Source organism: Petaurus breviceps, unplaced genomic scaffold, assembly GCF_028583685.1.
Source record: "Petaurus breviceps papuanus isolate PSGF00001 unplaced genomic scaffold, PetGlider_PUasm1.0 171, whole genome shotgun sequence".
In the NCBI taxonomy this organism is placed as follows: domain Eukaryota; kingdom Metazoa; phylum Chordata; class Mammalia; order Diprotodontia; family Petauridae; genus Petaurus; species Petaurus breviceps.
Window position 1 is genome coordinate 11,393,450 of NW_027185754.1, and position 20,623 is coordinate 11,414,072.

At 36.5% G+C, this 20,623-nt stretch overlaps 1 protein-coding gene across 2 annotated transcripts in view; it reads left to right on the forward strand.

Moving 5' to 3' along the window:
- The first annotated feature begins 496 nt into the window (after nt 1–496).
- The window catches only part of NETO2 (neuropilin and tolloid like 2), a 39,115-nt gene continuing 18,988 nt past the window's right edge, over nt 497–20,623 (forward strand). For both annotated transcript variants that reach the window (XM_069082557.1, XM_069082556.1), the window contains exons 1-6: nt 497–811; nt 11,019–11,075; nt 12,275–12,415; nt 13,779–14,027; nt 17,605–17,649; nt 17,737–17,864. In XM_069082557.1, coding sequence (XP_068938658.1) covers nt 778–811; nt 11,019–11,075; nt 12,275–12,415; nt 13,779–14,027; nt 17,605–17,649; nt 17,737–17,864 — 654 coding nt within the window. In that variant the 5' untranslated portion in view covers nt 497–777. The remainder of the gene's footprint in view (nt 812–11,018; nt 11,076–12,274; nt 12,416–13,778; nt 14,028–17,604; nt 17,650–17,736; nt 17,865–20,623) is intronic.

Below are 20,623 nucleotides of genomic sequence, written 5' to 3' on the forward strand. Positions count from 1 at the left end.
CACACACACACACACACACACACACACACACACACACACACACACACGCAACTCTGTGGGATAGGAGGGGGTGGAGGGGACAGGAGAGAGGGAGGATAACAAGCTAACGCCTAGCTAGGCGCGAGCCGCTGAAAGGCTTTATTTGCCTAGAGAGGAGCGCGCGGGCTCGGAAGGCGGTTGGTGAGGAGGGGGAGTTAAAAGAGGAGACAAGAAGTGGCAGGGGGAGGGGGAGCAGGGTGGGGGGAGAGGAGAGCGGGGGAAGGACACATGCGCAGAGGTGGCACAGCCGGCACGCGGCGCTCGCGCTCACCTCTTAAAAGAGCCTGGGCGCGGGGTGACCGCCACTTCATTCCAGCCGGAGCGGCTGATGAGTAGGGAGAAGCTCCAGGGAGTCCAATTGCCCGAGTCGGATCTGCATTGAACTGACGCTGCCTGGGACCTAGGGAAGCGCTCAGCCCCCCCCCCCCCCTCCCACCCCCGCTTACCCCCCCTTGTAGCCACTCTCCGACTCTAGGAATTGGCTGCTCTGGTCGATGGGACTAAACGCCGCGGAGCCGGAGGTGACGCCCGTCGAGGGGCTCCGGCAGCCCCCTAACCTACCCGGGAGTCCAGGCATGGCTGGTCCGCGAACCTGAGGACCGGGGTAACGGCTCCGCCCGGCAAATGGGGAAAGCGCGGGGCTGCCGCGGGGCCGGGCCGTGATACGCCTTCCCCCCCAACGCCCGCCCTCGTCCCCTTTATAGACCGGGACCCGGCGCTGGGTTTCCAGCCGGGAATATGGCCCTGGAGAAGCTCTGCTCGGTCCTCAAAGGTAAGAGCCAGCCCGTTTCGCCCGGGCGGGAAACGGCGCCCCCTGTGGGCCGGGCTGGGCCGGGGCCCCGCCGCCGGCCACCGGAGCTGTCCAGGGTCTGCGGGACCCGTCCGGGAGGAAACAGGAGTTGCCGCTTCCTTTCCCCGCGACCCGCCTGGCAGCCCCAGTCCCTGCCCGGACCCCCGGTCCTCCGCTGCCCTTCCCAGACCCCCCACACCGGGCTCGCTTCCGTGGCCCCGGAGCGTCCGAGCTCTGCGCCCATCTCCACTCCTCCTCAGCGCGCACTGTCCGGCCTGGGGGCGCACTGGATGCCGGCTGCTCTCTCCCTGTTCTGGGTCGTTTGCTTAAGGGAGGGACAGCGGTAGCCGGCTCAGCGGACCGAGACTTTCGACTAAGCTCCCTCTCGCTCTCCTTTCCTCCCTCCCTGCTGCTGCTGCTGCTGCTGCCGCCGCTGCTGCTGCTGCAAGCCGCCTTTGTCACTCCTAGTGCAGCCACAAACGGTGCCCAGAGCGGCGCCGCTGGAGCTACCCTGGGTGAAGTGCACTTAAGCTGCTGTAGCGGCGCCTCCAAAAACATAAAATGTTTGCTTCTTTAAAGCTACTTGTGCAGAAGTATCCCAGTTTAATTTAAAAGCAATCATTTTTTAACTCCTAGTCTAGAAAAAGGTTATTTTGAGGAAAATCAGATTATTGAGTGGATGTGTCATTTCACGATTTACCATAAAGAAGTGGGTTTTTTAAATTCCTTTCAATGTATTTTCTTGAGATTTCTCACTTGAATATACAAAAATACTGGGCATACGTGTCTCAGTAATCTTAGATATTCCATTTATCCAGATTGTTGATGTGCCTTTCAGATCACTTTTTTGAGTTGTTTGTATTCATACTATCAAAGTAATTCTGTACTTAGTGCATAGTATTTGTTATAAAATCAAGTGCGATGTGTATATGTAAATAGAACCAAGGCAGTTTTTTTTATGATCACTTCTTACGCAGAGCAAAACCAAGAAATACATTTCTAAGCAATTTTCTTTAAGAAAAACATTTTCATAGCACTACTTTGCTACATAGATAAGTCATTCAAAAAAAAAAGTAAGCTTCCCAGTTGAGGTCTAGAACATGGCATTGATGTTCTAAATTCATAGTATTCGGAATGTTCTTATATTTGTGTGTAAAATGCTCATGTATTTTACTTCCAGCCAGAAGCAAAATACGTTAAGTCAAACCTGTAGAGCTTTTAATTTTCTATCCTCTGCTTCTCAATTGAGTGTCGTATGCTGTTGAAAGCCATGCACAACTGACAGACAATAATATTTTCAAAGACAGACTTAAAACCCAAGTCATGTTGTCACTTGTGGCATATAGGTATAACATTAGAGAAGCTGATTGCACTTTAAAGTATTAGGGATTTCTTATTCGTGTTTCTTTGCCCTTCCTTTTCATGTCTCTAATCACAATAATACTCCTTGATGATGGTGGTAGTAATAGTGAGAGGAGGAGAGTTGGGAGGCTGCGACACCACTGCAGGCTTTCCTGAAGTGGAGCTCAGCCAATGCTGACCCGTTTTCTAATGATGTACAATGTCTCTGGGGAGTATGGCTTCTTTCAGTCTTTTACACTGGACTTTTCCATAGATGCCATCTCAATCTGACAAAGTGATATCCCTCCCTATATTTTGAGTTAGATGTTAAAACACAAAGCTGTTGCTGTTTGGTTGTCTTCCTCATTTCTGATTCTTAGCATTAAAATAATTTCCTTGACAAAAGTAGTACACAGAAAAAAAACATAGTTATTTTGAATTTTCCAAGAGGTAAAGGGTTTGTGTTTTGTGTGGTTTTCTTTTTTAATAATTAAAGCTGTTCCTCAAAGTTGCTTATGAATTTCTCTTTAATTCTATGAGCAAAAGAGCACAATGAAACAAAGGGTTTCTCTTCCCCCTACTTTAAGTAAAAAAAGTGGATTTTGCCTTACTTACACTGTTGTAACCTTTTTACATTTCATGGAAAACTTGAGCATTATATCATTGTTTTCATCCGTATCTGTTTCCATCAGAAGCTTGTGCCAAATTAGGAGGATTTTTTTTCCAAGTCAGGTCACAATAAGATAAAAGTTGGTTTATAATGAAAACATGATAAATTTTCAATTAATAATGACCTTTGAATTAACAAAATCTTTGTCAAGTTGACACTGAATAATTAACAAATTCAGTGTTTTAACTTAAATAGTTAATAATTTAGCCATCTAAAAGTTTACTAAATTAACAATTGAAATCTTTTTATCAAATTTAAATAATTACGCTTAATTTCTTCTGGCACAAGCAGTTTGCAATAAATTAACAAGCAAGACTTTTTGGATAGTGAATATTTACTTTATCATGGAATATACATGACCAGATTTTAATAATTCTGAGAGTATGTAAACCATATGTTCATTTCCACTCCCTAGATTCATAACTATTTCTTCTTGTGTTCTAACTATAATAGCTAGAATAATCACTTGTAATTTGATTCTGTAGTTTTTAAAATATGCTTAACCTCTTAGTAATATAAGTAGAAGTTATATATAAAGGTGTTAAATACAAATTTCATTTGTATTCTTTTTATAATAGAGGCTGTGAACCTAAACTACAAATTTAGGGATAGATCAATTTCAATAATGACTTTTGATAATCATCTTAAAGTAATTAAGAGGCACTATAGTGCATGGGACAAGTCCTTGAAAGTTTAAAGCAAGATTAATAACTACTACTAATTTACATTAATAATAAAACATTAGATAAAGAGTTAAATCATTGACCTGGAAAATTAGGAATGAAATAGGATAAGATGGAATTTGATGGGATAATAGTCAATTTGTTATGCTCATTTTCTAGCCATGTCATATATGTATGTGTATTTACAAGCATGTGTGTATGGATGATAGGCATCTCTGTATATATACATGTATACATGTGTGTTTGTACACATACATACATTCACGCATTCTATATGGTAAAAACCTAATGTGGCAATGGTATTCCTCATAAATAACTATCTGGAAATATTACCAGAAAATAAAATTCACTCCCTCCCCACCAAAAAAATTGTTAGGTTTGCTATAATGCTACTTGTTTTACTTTTCCCATATTTCAGGGATTTTACCTTGTGCAAGTGCACTCTGTACTCTTGGACCACTAGAAAAAGGGGGATCATTATCAGGTATCATACTTGCTATTTCTTTTAATTACCCAGCTTGAGTCATTTTTACTTAACATAGGAAGCATGGTAGAATAGAAAGAACCCTGAATTTAGACTCAGAGGACCTGAGTTCAAATCCCACTTCTGCTACATTCTTGCCCTAGTAGTCCATGTATGCTCCAGTAGATTCCCACCAAATATAGCAAGTCAGCTAAATCCTAAATTTCAAGTTATAGGATTTTAATTGCATGTGTGATGTTGATGTTACAGAGAGGAAAACAACTTTTTATTGGGACTTAAAAAAAACCTACCTTGGAATATAATAGACAACAAACTTGTGTAAACTTAAACATTATTTTAAAAGAAAAAAACTTACATGTCACAAGGACTTGGAAGAGTAAGTCAACTATATAAAAGTGATACCCAAAATAAAATTGTTGGGACAAAACTTCAATTGAATACATTTACTAAGTGCCTGCAATTTGCAATGCACTGCACTAAACCCTGGTATATACAATCTTGGTTGCCTTGGTTGAAAGATAACTTGTTAATGTTGTTATGCTATAGGTAAGAAGAGCAGGAAAAAGATTAATCTAAAATCTCACTTTTCTTCCCATCCAAAATAACTAACAAGTTCATTTGCATATGACTTCTGTGATTTGACAAAAAATATAAAGCTGGAGGTTGGAGGAAAAGAAAGGCAAATGTTCTCTAAAATATGACTTAGTATAGCAATAATGGGAAGGTAGTCCACTCTTGACTAAAGGTGTCTGAGGAGGAATTTGTGGTAATTACAGTAGGAAGACATGTATAACTGTCTTTTTAGGAGCACTTTTAATTTCCTATAGTGGTTTGGGTTTGACAAGGAGGCTGTCATATTTTTCGGAAAAGAGAAGTCACTACTGCTACAAGCTACTTTTTTTTTTCTAGAAGTGATTGGCAGTGTGATTAACAAGCATATGCTAGGATCCAAGGATTTACAAAGTTCACTAAGCCTCATATACTTCCTGATAAGTAGATATTTAACTACCATTAAGGAAGATTGGATGTTGTTAAGGTTAAGAACCATCTTGTTATCAGATACATAGTAAAGCATTTTTTGGACCAATATCTCTTATTATTTTTTTTAAATGCTACAATAACTCAATATCTGCAACTCCTGATACTTAAACATAGAGATTTGACTATAGATGGAATCCCCTCTGTTTTCCATTGAAGATCACTATTTATATCCTGGCTTAAGTCAAGATTTGAAAAACAACTATAGAATCATCTCATGGAAAATGGGATTGGCCCAAAGTTGTGAGCAGGCAAATATTAAGTGATATCTCAGTTCCTTTCTTCTCAGCCCTCTTCATTAAGTCCTCAAAAAAAAAAAAAAGGAAGCATGCCTTCAGTGTGGCTCCTAGTGGCTTAGTGTGTGCCAAGCAGTCAATAGATATTGACTGATTTAAGATAGCATGATTGTTGTGAGAAATAAAGGCAATTGACTAAAGGAGGTAGATTGAAGTTGGTAGGGACTTAAAGCCCAAGATCTGAGGTTTAAATTTAATTTGAAGAAAATAAATTTTACTTTTTTCATTTAGTATAATTGGTAAGAACCTTCAACTGGAAAGCCGAAATAAGGACAAGAAGGTAGGGCTAAAAGCTAATATTGGTCGTTTCTATGAGATCAGCCAGAGATATACCATATACCTACAGTAGCATAATATAAGCTCATAACCTAACATCCTTCTTTATTAGAAAGAAGTGAGCCATAACTAAGAATATTGTTATCTTTCAACTGAATTACAGAGTCAAAATGGCTAAAAACATTGCTTTTCACCCAGATGGTTGTTAAACATTGAATTCTTCCCTTTCAATTAAAGCTGAATGGACCTGCATTTTACCTCTTAAGATTACAAAATTTGAGTAACATAGTCTAGGCTTGATCTTCAACCTTAATATAATAACAATTGAAATCTATATAATGTTTTGAAATTTGCAAAGTACTTTATACACATCATCCCATTTGAGCCGCAGCAATTCTTGAGGTTGGTATGAAAAGCATTATTCCCATTTTCCAAATGAGGAAATTAAAGGCAAAAGAAGTTATATGACTAGCTCCATGTGATAAAAGTGGCCAGTATGTGTCAGAGGTGGGATGTGAACCTAGGTCTTCCTGATTCCAAGTCCCATACTTTGTCCATTATATCATGCTGATGGTTTCACACTCTTTCAAAACATGGGTTGTCTTGGGTAATATCCATATTTGAGAATTCATTTCAACCAATATGTATCTAAATAACTGCTATAGGCAAGGCATTATGATAGGTGCCAGGGATATGATGATTTTTAAAATGACACAGTCCTTACCCTCAAGCCAGAATATGAGTATGTAAAGGATACGTGAGTATGTGAAGGGAAGTAATGTGAAATAAAGGTAGAATGGAGCCAAATTTTGGAAGATTTTAAATGCCAAGTTAAGAATCTGTTTTTATTTTATAAGCAATAGAGGTTTTTGAAAAATTAAAGTTTTGGGGACAGCTAGGTGGTGCAGTGAATAGAGCACCGGCCCTGGAGTCAGGAGGACCTGAGTTCAAATCCGACCTCAGACACTTAACACAAAAACTATCTGTGTGACCTTGGGCAAGTCACTTAACCCCAACTGCCCTCCAATAAGCAAAAGAAAGAAAGAATCAAAAAGAAAAACTAAAGTTTTTTTGAGTAGATAAGAGGCATGATTAAAGTTGTGCTTAGGAAGATTATTTTAGCATCTGTATGAAAGTTGTTTGGAGAGGGAAAGAGACTGAAGGTGCCACTTGCTCCTATGAACATATCAGCCTTGAGTTACCCTGTGTCCCCTTCCTCCCATCTCCACCCTATGTCCCAATGATATCTTCCTAGAACTAAAATAAGAGGAACTTAGATACCCACATAGTTCAATTTGAGACAAACTCTGATTTGGCAGCCTTTTTGTCACAGTTCATTTCACTATCTACTTTGTATAGGAGGGGAAGTTGAGCCTAAGTTACTTGTTATACTGCTTTATCCTTTTTGGTCCCTCTCTGGTTAGGACTTTAATGAAAATCTGAGACTTCCTAGCTATATGCTTGCTCTGGCATTCAGCAACTCAGTTATACTCTCCAATAAACATTCACTAGATTCTCTGAATTCGCTCAACTCCAAGCTCCCCTGCTGACATGGGGCTATGCTTTTCGGTACTGGGACTACTTTCTGATGTTATTAAAGTATCCAGAGGAAGAGTAAGCTACCTTCCTTGCCACCCACACTCAGAAAACACTGTTCTCAATCATCCTCAGCACTTAGTAAAAGACAGTGAGGTCAGTTAGAAGACTGTTACAGTAGTACAAGCAAAAGTACCAATAAAGGTATGAAATAAGGCAGCTTGGCAGAATAAACAGAAAGAAAGGGAAGATGTGAAAAATGTTATGTCAACAAAACTAAAAAGACTTGGCAACTCATTGAATGTGAGAGCTGAGGGGGAAAAGTGAATCATTTAATCAGAAGGCAAGAAGAGCAATAAAAGTTTTGGTGAGACAGAGGGCAGAAAAAAAATATAGAAGTGCCTTGTATGTTAAATAATTCCATCCAAATTATGTTTGTTCGGTACTAGGGTTATAAACAACTTAAGTGCTATTATCTTGTCATAATGTTAAATTGCAGCAGGGAGATACATCCTAACCTAATTATTCATTGGTATTCCATGATGTTGGACATTCATGGCATTTGTTTTAATAATTCAGCCTGGTTATAACCCAGCTTCATTACAAAGAATCTATTAAATTCTTAGCCAAACTCATATGTTTGTTATGACATATTACTATGATGATTAATAGTCACTGCTTTACCACTAGGAGAAAGAGAAGCAGATGTTTCTAGGTGCACTACAGAGTCCCTCCTTTCTGTATTTTTATAGTGTCTTTGTTTCAAATGGCATAATTTCAGAAAACTAATTTGTGTGCAGTCCTAGAAATGTAGCATCAAATGTAATAAGCATTTTATGTCTTTGACGCTTTAGTTAAAACATTTTATCCCACTTGTGAATAATATGATTGATATCACCAGTAAACCAAATTTGTGTACAGCCAGATCTTTATTAGGCATTGTCTATAAATACTCAATTAGTTCTCTTCAGCTCATTTTTCTGTCAGTTTTACTGGTGGTCCCCTGGTTTCAGTTTAGTGATTACTTAGTTTACTCTTTCTTCCTCACACCATACTTACTTATACATCTGCTATGTGTTGTGCTTATGAAAGTTGTTTATTCATAAACATGCCCATTTGCCTCTGTCATTCATCAGCTAAGGTGAAAAGAAGACCACAGCTAAAAATTTTACTTGTCTGAAAGGTGGTGCCTCTGCAGCAGGATTTCTTGTAGCATGATGCATTGATTTCATATTGATGTAGATAGAAAATGCTATTTAAATAATCACTAGAATTCTCTGATTATTACCATATTTCCATTGTGAATAGACTTGTCCTAAGAAATGTAGTAATATATCTCTATCTCAAGAGCCAATCCCTTGGGCGCCTAGGTGGCTCAGTGAGTAAAGCGCCGGCCCCGGAGTCAGGAGGACCCAAATTTGGTTCTGGCCTCAGACACTTAACACCCACACACACAAAAAAAAAAACTAGCCGTGTAACCTTGGGCAAGTTACTCAACCCCAACTGCATTCCAAAAAGGCAAAAAAAAAAAAAGAGTCAATCCCTCTAGCTCAAATACAATTTAGGTATTTGGGAAATTCACCAAAAGATTAATTGCTTTGTGGCATATTATGTCTTCAGCAACAGCACTGATCTCAATCCCACCACACACACACACACACACCCCAAAAAAAAAGAATAGAGAGAAAGGAGAAAGTAAGAAAATGAGAAGTGAGCTAGAGTAGGTCAGCAAAAATAAAAAGGCTAAAAACTGAAAAGGATTGTTAACAACTAGATCACAACTTCCTTAATAAGGTCAAAGACTATTCCTTAAAAACTCTTATATCTTCCAAACCTAATAGTACCTTCCACATAATACACGCTTAGTATTTCACATTGGAATGGACCTTACAGAGAATGTAGTCCAATATCTCATCCTTGCAGGAATCCCCATTATGGTTTCCCTGGTACTTGAAATTCAGCCTCTTCTTTAATGTGTCCAGTGGCAGAGAACTCACTTTCATCATATGGAAGTTCATTTTATTATCAAACAACTTTAACTGTGAGTTCCTCCTTACATTAAACTAAAACCTGCCTCCTTGTAACAACTTCCCATTGGCCCTGGTTAAGTGCTTGGAGCTACATCAAATATATCTAATTGGTTTTCCAATGACATGCCTTCAGACTGTTTTAAGACAGCCATCATATCTTCCTAAGTCTTCTCTCAAAGCTAAATATCCTCAGCTCCTGTAATGGGAATGTAAATTTTAAAGATCTTCCCTGCCTCTAGGCTAAAGTGCACCTGGAGCCTGGGGTGGGAGGCTTGTTTTTCAGTAAATACTTTTTGATTGGCCAGTGGGTCCAAAAGGTTGTTACATTCTCTGAGCCAGGAGAAGGCTATATAAGCCCTGATGTGAGGCTTTGTTTTGGGGCTCACTTTGAGAAGTGTTCTGTGATTTGATATGGATTATGGGAAGCCATTGTCCAGAGCCCCCCGGCTTTGAAAAACCCAGATGTTGATTGGGTATGGATGTAATGGTTGGACAGTTTGGAAAGCTGTCTACTTGATCTGTTTCTGTCTTGATATATTCTGCCTGTATACTTTGAAGTTCGGGATGCTGACCTTTTTCCCCTGAACGAGGTAAACGATATATGTTTGACTGATTAAAGTAAGCTTGTTAACCCATTTTGAGTTGCTTTCCTTTGTCAAAGCAGATCCAAGAACCTGTGTTGGCAGCAAACCCTGACGACGCTTGGGGTGCTTGCTGCTACAGCTCCTTAACTTTGTTTTAAGTATATTTATAGTATGATGTCCAAAACTGAGTAGTGCTTTGGGTAGATTCTGACTAAATAATAATACAGAAGAACTAGATATTTATTTTAATGCAAATTTAAAAGCTTTTAAAAAGACTTTTGGCAGCCACCTCATACTTTTTATTCTTGTTTAGTCTTCAGGCCATTGAAACCTCTAAGTCTTTTGTACAGTAACTACTATTAAGTCAAATCTCCCCAAATCTGTGCTTGATTTTTTTGGAACCTCATTGGATGGATGGATGGATGGACTGATGGATGGATAGATGGATGGATAGTTGACAAATAATAAGAAAACACATCTATATATGGATGTTAGGTTACAGGGATAGAATTTTCCATTCAGGGGAAAATTATCATGAGAGATAGCATATAGATAGAAATAGAAAATAAAGGTGACTATCATAGAACTTCACATAACAACAAAAATCATCTAAAGGTGATATAGTGTCAGTTCGACCTCTATAATGTTCACTTGTACTATAATGAAAATTTACTAGGTTTCATTTTTTAAATATAGATTGTTTTGTAGCATAGGATTCTGCACAGCTGTGAAACTTCTTTAATTGATTTCTTTGAGGCTGCTGCCCCCTTTCTGTTTTTATCATGTAGAAGCTTGAATGTCAGAGAATCCAGTCGAACTTTCGCTGACATAATACATTCATTAGTTACCCACTGTGCATGGAAAGATAGTATTGTAATCCAAAGTTTAAGTTTAAATGTATTCTATTTTAAAACCTGTTTGAAATATGGTAGACTTGATTCAAGAGTTTATTGTATCAGCAGTATTTTGTTTTAAAGATTTAAAACTTGTGCATTTTCCATCCATAGCTAAGGAATAATTATTATAAATTCATACTTCAAGTGAAGATATAAATAAATGCAAATCAGATTTTTTACTGATTTTTCTAACACTAAGCAAAGTAGAATTTTTTAAAATCTTGAGGTTTGAAGGCCATATAATTAAGGATAATGTTTTTATTTCTCTATGCTTTGCTATTGATTTTTCCTTGGAAATATAATGGATCTTTAACTATAGTTTTATTTTAATATGTACTTTCTGTTCTTTTACTAGTGTTGTTAATAACAGTACTTGTAGTGGAAGGCATTGCTGTGGCCCAGAAGACCCAAGGTATGGTATTTATAGTGACATTTTAAAGCATTTACAAGATAGTGGGATGGGTTAATAGAAAGTAATCTAGCAACTGAATGCTATTTCCATAATCCCTCTGGATTATTCTAGTTACCTAAGGCATTCTGTCAACATACATGCCTCTGTTAACTGAGTTCAGCTGCAGTTAAGCAAAGTAAACTGTCAATAGCTATTCTTGCTTTGGTTCATTCAGTAGTCAGCTATTGCTAGTGGCTTCTGGCTTACAGTGGGAATATGCACAAAACTGAGTAAGATTCATACTTAAACATAATGCAGTTAAAGAAACCCATTTTTGCGATATAAGCAGAGAGGCAGGCAGCATAGTGTATTAAAAAGGACTCCTAATTTAAAGTCAGGGCACCTTTTAAAAAATTCCAATTCTGCTATTTATTACCTGTGTCACCTTGCTCATTTAACCTGTTCATCTTGCTATTTAACCACTCTGGACCTCAGTTTCCTCATCTGTAAAGTGAGGGAATTGAATTAAACTGTCTCTAAAATCCATTCCACCTCTCAATCCTGTGAGTTCACAAAAGAACTCCACAATACTCAAAACCCTATAAATCTGGATATGAAAGTAAACCAGCTGAATTACTTTAGGTAAGATTTTCATAACAGAGGGCATGCCCTTTCCTATATAAAAGCTCTTAATGTTAATTTACTATTGAAATATACAAAGGAATGGTATATGAAAATAACTGCAGAAAACTTTAGTTAAATTTCTGAGCACTGAACTGTGTTGATACGTGAGTTGCCCAGCATAAGCATCCTAGTAATGTCCTTATTTGTAAAGTAGGGACTCAGCAGTTATTTTTTTTCTTGAAACTGAGAAAAAAAAAATCACTTTCTCAGGACTGAGGACAGCACATTATCAGGTAAATTGGGTAATTGGTAAATCAGGTAAATTGGTAATTTGGGGCCTAAGGCCCCAGACATTTTTTTTTGCCCTTTCTCTTATGGCTATACTACATTTCAATCCTCCTAGCATAGTATACAGAAATCTATATTCCTCCTCACTCTTGCTAAAGCATGTCAAATTTGCCAATGATTATATCAAGTACATCTATAATACTCTGAATATACAATGGTTAAAGCTCTGTGTGTGTGTGTGTGTGTGTGTGTTGTTGGGGTTGTTTGATTTGCTTTAGTTCATAGATTTTAATGTAATTTTTTTCAAGATGGGCAGAATATTGGAATTAAACATGTTCCAGCTACCCAGTGTGGAATTTGGGTTCGAACCAGCAATGGGGGTCATTTTGCTTCTCCAAATTATCCTGAATCATATCCACCTAACAAGGAGTGTATCTATATTTTAGAAGGTATTTTTAAATGTCTTTTTCCCTCTTGAATTTTACTATTAGTTATAAAATTAAAGGGACTGATGATATGATAGTTTGATACACTTTGAATCACATTAATTTTTTTTTTAAAGCAATTGGGGTTAAGTAACTTGCTCAAGGTTACACGGCCAGTGATTTCTGGGTGTGGTGCCAAGTATCAGAGTACGGATTTAATCCAGGTCATCCAACTCTAGGGCCTGTGCTCTTACTCACTGCGCCACCTGGCCGCCCCTAAGCAATTGGGGTTAAGTAACTTGCTCAAGATTACACAGCCAGGTGTTTCTGGGTGGGTGCTAAGTGTCTGGGCACAGATTCGATCCCAGGTCATCCCGACTCTGGGACTGGTGCTCTTCCTCAATGTTCTACCTGGCCGCCCCTGTCAAATTAGTTTTTAAATGTTAATCAAACAAGTAACAATAAATTACTCTGAACTTCATACATTCATAAAAATGTAATGGTAGGCTAGGAGGTGCAGGGGGACAGCTAGGTGGTACAGTGAATAGAATGTCGGGCCTGGATTCAAGAACACTCATCTTCCTGAGTTCAAATCCAGTTTCAGACACTAGCTGAGTGACCCTGGGCAAGTCATTTAACCCTATTTGCCTCAGTTTCCTCATCTCTTATATAGCTGAAGGAAATGGCAAAACCACTCCAGTATCTTTACCAAGAAAACCCCAATGGAGTCACAAAGAATTGGACACAACTGAAACAACTAAACAACAACAAAGAAATTTCTAGGTTTTTTTTTTTAATTCCTTAAAATAATTTTCAAACTAGTAAACATATTTGTTTCAACTTTTCATCTTTCCAAGTATCAAAATTAATGAGAAATGTTTCTGAGAAACTTCCTTAAGCATTACTGAAATAATTTACTAAACCATATGCAAATTCCTGTTTATAATCCTCATTAGCATAACATTACTTTTCTTGTTCATGTTTTTTCCTTTTTCATTGATCCATTATATTTCATGAATCGAATATTTGATTCTTGAAATCTTGATTCCAACAAAATAAATGTTTAATGTAATAAATATATGCTGAGGGGGAAAATTATTATTGTTCTACAAAGAATAATGCTATAGTTAATAATATAAGCTATGTATTCTGACCTACATTCTTCATGATGTTTAAGTTATTAATAAATGCAACTGTGGCTCTGCCAATTCCTCTTGATTTATTCACATTGACTCTGAGCATGTTATTTCATTCATATTGATGTTCTTAGTTGTAAAGTATTGACTCAGCAGTTATTTCCATTTTTTCCTCTTTTGATCTTTTCAGTGTTTGTATATTACATAGTTCCTTCTTTAAAAACTCTCCAAATTGACTCTCTATGTTACAGCTGCTCCGCGTCAAAGAATAGAACTGACCTTTGATGAACATTATTATATAGAGCCTTCATTTGAATGTCGATTTGATCACTTGGAAATTCGAGATGGGCCATTTGGTTTCTCTCCACTTATAGATCGTTACTGTGGTGTAAAAAGCCCTTCATTAATTAGATCAACAGGCAGATTTATGTGGATTAAATTTAGCTCTGATGAAGAACTAGAAGGGCTGGGATTTCGAGCAAAATACTCTTTTATTCCAGGTAAGGATTTATTTTTTCAGGTAAGGGTTAATTTTTTTTTCAAGATTACCTCAAAACAGAATATTAAAGCTAGAAGCTGTATCTATTAGCACAGATGCAGAGCTATAAAGAAATTAGGCAGGATCTAAAGAAAGTTACACTGCAAACAACTTTAAGAAAAGCTAACATTGGGGCAGCTAGGTGGCGCAGTGAGTAAGAGCGCCAGCCCTGGAGTAAGGAGGACCTGAGTTCAGATTCAGCCTCAGACACTTAACATAATACTTACCAGCCGAGTGACCTTTGGCAAGTCACTTAACCCCAATTGCCCTGCCTTCCCCCTCAAAAAAAAAAAAAGCTAGCATTGATCCTATACTACTTCAAAATTTTGATATTCCATGTCATCATAAAATGTTACAAAAGTTTCCCTGGCTCTTTTCATGTATTCACAGTGGCAAAACATGAAATGAAACAGATGAAACAGAAACCAGTTCCTTTCTCCCCATGATTCCAAAGAACTAGAATTAATTTATGTTGAGGGGGTTTTCCTATTATGTGACTTGATTACTATATTTAGGATTGGTCATTCAGTAATAACTTTTGGTCACTTATTGTACAAAAAGACCACTCTATTAGGCATGATGGAGATGTGAAAGCAAATGACAACCCTGAAATCAAATGATAGATCTTAGAGATCTTCTCAGCCAGTCTCTTCATTTTACAAGTGAGAAAACTGAGGCAGAGAAAGGTGAAACAACAACTAATTAGAACTAGATTTTGAATCCAGGTTTTCTGATTCTCAGGCCAATACTTTTTTCTTTTTTTTCTTTTTCCTTTCTTTTTTTTCTTTTTTGGAGGGCAATTGGTGTTAAATGACTTGCCCAAAGTCACATGGCTAGTTTTTTTGTATTAAGTGTCTGAGGCCAGATTTGAACTCAGGTCCTCCTGACTCCAGGGTCGGTGCTCTATTCACTGTGGCCACCTAGCCACCCCCAGGCCAATATTCTTAAAAAGACAATATTTTCCCCAAAACTTTAGTCTTTTGATATATTCTATAGGCTTTTAATTTTTTATCTAATGATATAAAATCCTGTGTTACCAGAAGGAGAAAACTTTGGGTTAGGAAGGAGACAATAGAGAAACAGCTAATTAAATACATTCACTCTTTAAAGAATTAATGTATATAGGAATTTCTAAGTTAAATACTTCACTGGAAAGATAATAGATAATCTTTTTATGTAGTAGGTACCCCACAAAACAAAGAATGAGCTAGAATCTCTCCACATTTCCGAAGGATCCCACTAAAAGGAAGCAACTACAGGCCAATGGGGTATAATTTAGTAGACTGAAGTTTCTGAAAGTATTACATGAATAACATTTTAAGTGACTTTTTCTGCTTGATTAATTAAAACTCAACTAAAGTGGCAGCTGAACTCTTTATGTTTTATCTGATTGTACAATTTTGTCTTTGTTTAGGAACACTACAAATTATAACTTGAAAATGTTTTTTGGGAAAGAGATTTTCAAAGGTAGAAGAGATTTTGCTCCCTTTGGGTTTTCTCTCTCTAGGCTGAGATGCTTAGAATTATAATTATTCAGTAAAATTGTCTCTGGCAAGTTTGCCTCCTCCCCCCAAAAAAGTATCATAGTTACTCCTAGTAAATAAAAATGTATTGGGAGAATCTGGGTCACAAGTATCATGAGTACTTTACTAAATAAATACAGATATCCCTTTAGCTTCAGAAAAATTATTTTATAAAATAACATAAGCTAATGCCAAATGTATCTTCTTCTAGAACAAAGTTTATTTTATAATGTCTTTTTGAAAATATAGTTACAGCTGAATTCTGCCTGGGGCACAATCATATGATGCCAGTTGACTAGAGTTTGGCTCCTATTTTTCTTTTTTAGTGTCTGATAATTTGCTTTCTAACCTTGGGCAAGTTATTTCACTTCTCTGGGACTCAGTTTCCTTATTTGCAAAATAAGAGTTAGATTAGAAGTTTTCTAAGTCCTCTTCTAGCTCTATTAATTCTGGTTCTTATTCTAAAACTTGTGTTTTACTAATTATTCCAGAAAGTTTGTGTTTGCCATCTCCCTTATTTTTTAAAGTTTAGCTTTAACCCACCTAAAATTGTTCTTATGATACGAAAAACAACAGAGGGAAGAGCAACTATTCTCTGTTTCTCTTTTAATTTTTTTAATAGTCTGGTCACATTCACTTTGATTTTATTGTGGCATATTTAGCAAACTGTTGGTCTAAATCTAATTTCTGCCAGACTTCTTTCTAATTTTGCCAACAATCTTATCAAATAGGAAGTTCTTTCCTAGGTAATTTATGTTTTCATATTCTCAGATGTAAGTTGTAGTGTTGCCCAATAGATAGAGAAGTGATCTTGGATTAAAAAGCTCTGAGTTCAAGTCCTACTTCTGCCACATAACTGTGTGACCTCAGACAAGTCATTTGACCCTTCAGTGCTCTCAGGAATTCTCCAAGACCATCAATTGCATAGAAGCTCATGCCTGTATAGGTAGCAGTTTCCTTATATGGAAGTTCCCTAAATCAGTGCAGTTATAGGTTTAGTCCCTATTCTTATTCCATGTAATATTAATTTATACAAATGAAGTTAACTGACTGGGGTTTCAAAAGGCGTGAATTGTTAAATTGACAACTTTGTTTATTGTTGCCTTTTCAAAGTAATTTAAATATTTGTTTATAAATATGTGTTCTATACATAACCAAATCTGTGCCTGTGTCAACATGGTGCCAAACTATCTGCCAATTCAGGCAATTTATTTAAAGCTTATTCATTTGTTTGGATGCTTTATCTATAAGATACCAAAGAGTTGGTTTAATTAAATTGACCCTATATGCTGTGTCATGTAGAACAATGGTTCTTAGATGTCTATGTAGCATGACTTCCTCGGCAAGACAAAATATCCTATGGATCTACCTTGCCAACTTCTGTTTACCACTGTAAAAACAAATACACATTTCACCAGAATGAGATGTCTGGTGCTACTTTTGCTGAGATGCTAAGAAGATGTCATGTTCTACTAGATATTAGTTAATACCATGATCAAAAATTATTATTTTCATTAAATAAATACTAACATAGCAAGTTACGGTCCAACAACCAAGGTACCAACATGCTGTAAATGGAAAGGATGCTCATAAATCATCAGTCTGCACTGATCATGCTTTGAGAACCATTGATGTAAACAGGCCTTGTTTAAAATGGATCCTAATTTCATGGAGCGTAAAATATAGTTATGAGAATGGGACACGTGCAAACAGCTACAAAACAAAATAACACAAATAATGAATAAAAGAGGAACAAGCGACCTAGTATGTGAAGTCTAAGAGGGGAAATAATCATTATCAACTCAAGGGATAGGGATCAGGGAAAGCTTCCTGGAGGAGGGAAAGGGAAAGTATTTCAGGTTATAAAGAACAATGTAAGCAAAGGCACATACGCAGAAAAGCATGGGGCATGTAAATAGATCAACAAGCAATGCAGCTGTGTCATGAAATTTACTACACCTTGAACCAATTCTAAAATCTTTTCAGTACCAGTGATTGTCTTCTTTTCTGTTACAGATCCAGACTTTACTTACCTAGGAGGTATTTTAAATCCTATTCCAGGTCTAGTATTACATTGTCACTTTTTTTCCTTATGACATTTCCAATGAGGCTTATTTTCCATTGACATCATTTGTATGTCCCCTCTAGATTGCCAATTTGAACTCTCAGGAGCTGATGGAATAGTACGCTCTAGTCAAGTAGAACAGGAAGACAAAACAAAGCCTGGACAAGCAGTTGATTGTATATGGACAATTAAAGCTACTCCAAAAGCCAAGGTATTTGTATGAAATCAGTCATTTTAAGTGAAATACATTAATTAGGATTTACATTATATGTTACTTTGGTTTAAATAGGCTGCTTTGGACTATTATATATTAACATGCATGACAACTTTTTTTTAAAAAGTCAATTCAACAGATATTTATTGAGTACTTACCACTATTATCATAAAATTGTCCAAAATATGTTTGAAAGTTAAGGACTAATGCAATCCACTGAAACTTTTAAATTTGCAAATACAATTTTTTTTTTTTTGAGAAAAAAAGGGTTTTAGTGACTTGCTCAGGGTCGTATAGCTAGTAAGCTTCTAAGGTCAAATTTGAACTCAGGTCCTCCTGACTCCAGGGCCAGTGCTTTATCTACTGCACTACCTAGCTGCCTTCCCAACTTTTTAAGTATAAATTAATGAACAGCATGCTAATCATGCATCATTTATTAGATAGTCTCGAAATTAAGTAAAAAAAGTTTTTATTTCTAATTATGAGTTTCTTTTATTCACACTTCTAGGGATATGTGAGTAGTTGAAATTATATCTTATGATATTTGTTGTCTCATATAAATCATCTTTTAAGAGCTTATATAGGTTATTGATTTTTCAGCAATTTATCTGTTTAAAATGTAGATTGTGTTAAAGAAAATCATTAGAAGTAGGAAGCTTATTTAATTTTTTTTTAGTTAGTACCATAGAAACTAGAGTGTCTTAGCTCAATTGAATATATTTTGATGAGTCTTCACTTCAAGCTGAAATGGTAATCAAGTTCCATTTTTAAAATTTAAAGGATAAAATGCTAATGGCCCCCCAGTTACTCCGTATTTTTAGGATGAGGCAAACTACTTAATCAAAATAAAGATAGAAATGTTGCCTTTATGATTGATGTTCAAAAGACCAAAGAGAGGGAGATTTTATAATAATCCAACTAAAATTCAAGAAACTAGAAAATATCTGCTTATAAATACAAGAGTAAGAAGAAAACAGAAAAATAGGAGAAAGTACATCCATAGGGAATGTTAGAAATGGAAGAGAGTACAAATACCATTTTACAGGTAAGGAAACTGAGGCTTGAAGAGGTTGTGACCTCCAAATGGTTTCATAGCTAGTAAACAACAGATCCAAGGCTTTCATTGAGGTTGTCCATCTCCCAGTATGGCACTGCTTCCAGTACAATATTCTCTAAGGCAATATTTAATTCTATTTTTTTAAAGTATAATATGAGCATGCTAGGTAAAATGGGAGGTATACAAGTTGCCCTTTCAGCTATACTGATTAGCTTTATTCTAAGGATTTTTTTCATTGTCATTAATCATATTTCTTTTAAATATTTCAATGTTGTTATGAATATTATCTGAAGGTAGATCCATAACTAGGTCATAACTTTCAAGGTTAGTTTAGCAACACTCACAAGTGAAAATAAATTATCTTGTTCTCATGTGCCTCCGCATTTATATTTATAACTAATTTTATAGGGATTATGACCCTAAATAGCATTAACTCTGTTTTGGCACACTGGCATATGTTTACTGATAGCAACATAAAACATAAATATTTTAAGTTTCATAATTTTGATTTGTTGATTTTATTCTGAAGTGTAATATCTTTAATAATGGACACAGATAACATTTTTTTTTTAAGAAATTGGGGTTAAGTAACTTGCTCAAGGTTACACGGCCAGTTATTTCTGGGTGTGGTGCTGAGTGTCTGAGCCCGGGATTCGATCTCCAGGTCATCCCAACACTGGAGCCGGTGCCCTTACTCGCTGAGCCACCTGGCCGCCCCACACAGATAATATTTTAATGAGGATACGTACCATTTTTTAAGATAAATAAGCACTAGATTTTTAAGTGGACATCCTGTTGCACTACAAAATTATCAGCTACCTCCATCATCATGCATCAGAATAGTAGTAAACGGTTCATTAACATTGAATGGAAACACAACATACCTAATCAAAATAAACTCTTCAAGCTATATTGTTTTAATTCATAGAAGTAATTTTTCCATTCCATTAAAATATATTTGGGGAATGAAATACCTACAGTTTTTTTATATTTGTAGATTCATTTGGAATTTGTGGGTTTGAAGTGGCATTGGTATGCTATCTAAAGACAATAGGATTGTATTCCAAATAATCAGGCAGTGATTATTTGATATTGGCTATCTACTCCATTAAATCAAAAAGATTTTTTTTAACTAAAACATTTTCTAAATTAAACCATCTGTAAGCAAATCATAATCTCAGTTGAAGCCATGGGGATGATCCATTCATAGATTTTTAATCAGATCATTCTATGTAATAATTTGTTGTAAGCTATATTTTAATGTGCATGACATTGAACCTAGTCAGAATGCTTGTCAGTTACCAAGGAATTTCATATGTGCAAAAACCAAAGTACATACAGTTATGCCTGGCACAGACAATAACAGAACCTTTTCTTGTAATGTATCTATAACGTTTTCCAGTCTATTTAAGTAGTACCACTGAGAATGTAAAATGTCCAGAGTGGCAAGAATTCCTCATATCACTTGTTTCATCAATAAGAAAATCTTATGTCATATGTAAACCACCTAGAGAACAAAATAGAAAACTCACAAACATGATTGAGCAACAAAGCAGGTATTTTAAGCAACAAAGTGTCAGATAACAAACAAGATGTTAAAATTAGAAATAAGAGGGACATGAGGTATTTAAAAGATTGTTAATAGCATCTACTTTAGTATTACATATCATGTCTCTTTCCCAACTGGAATAAAATTAGT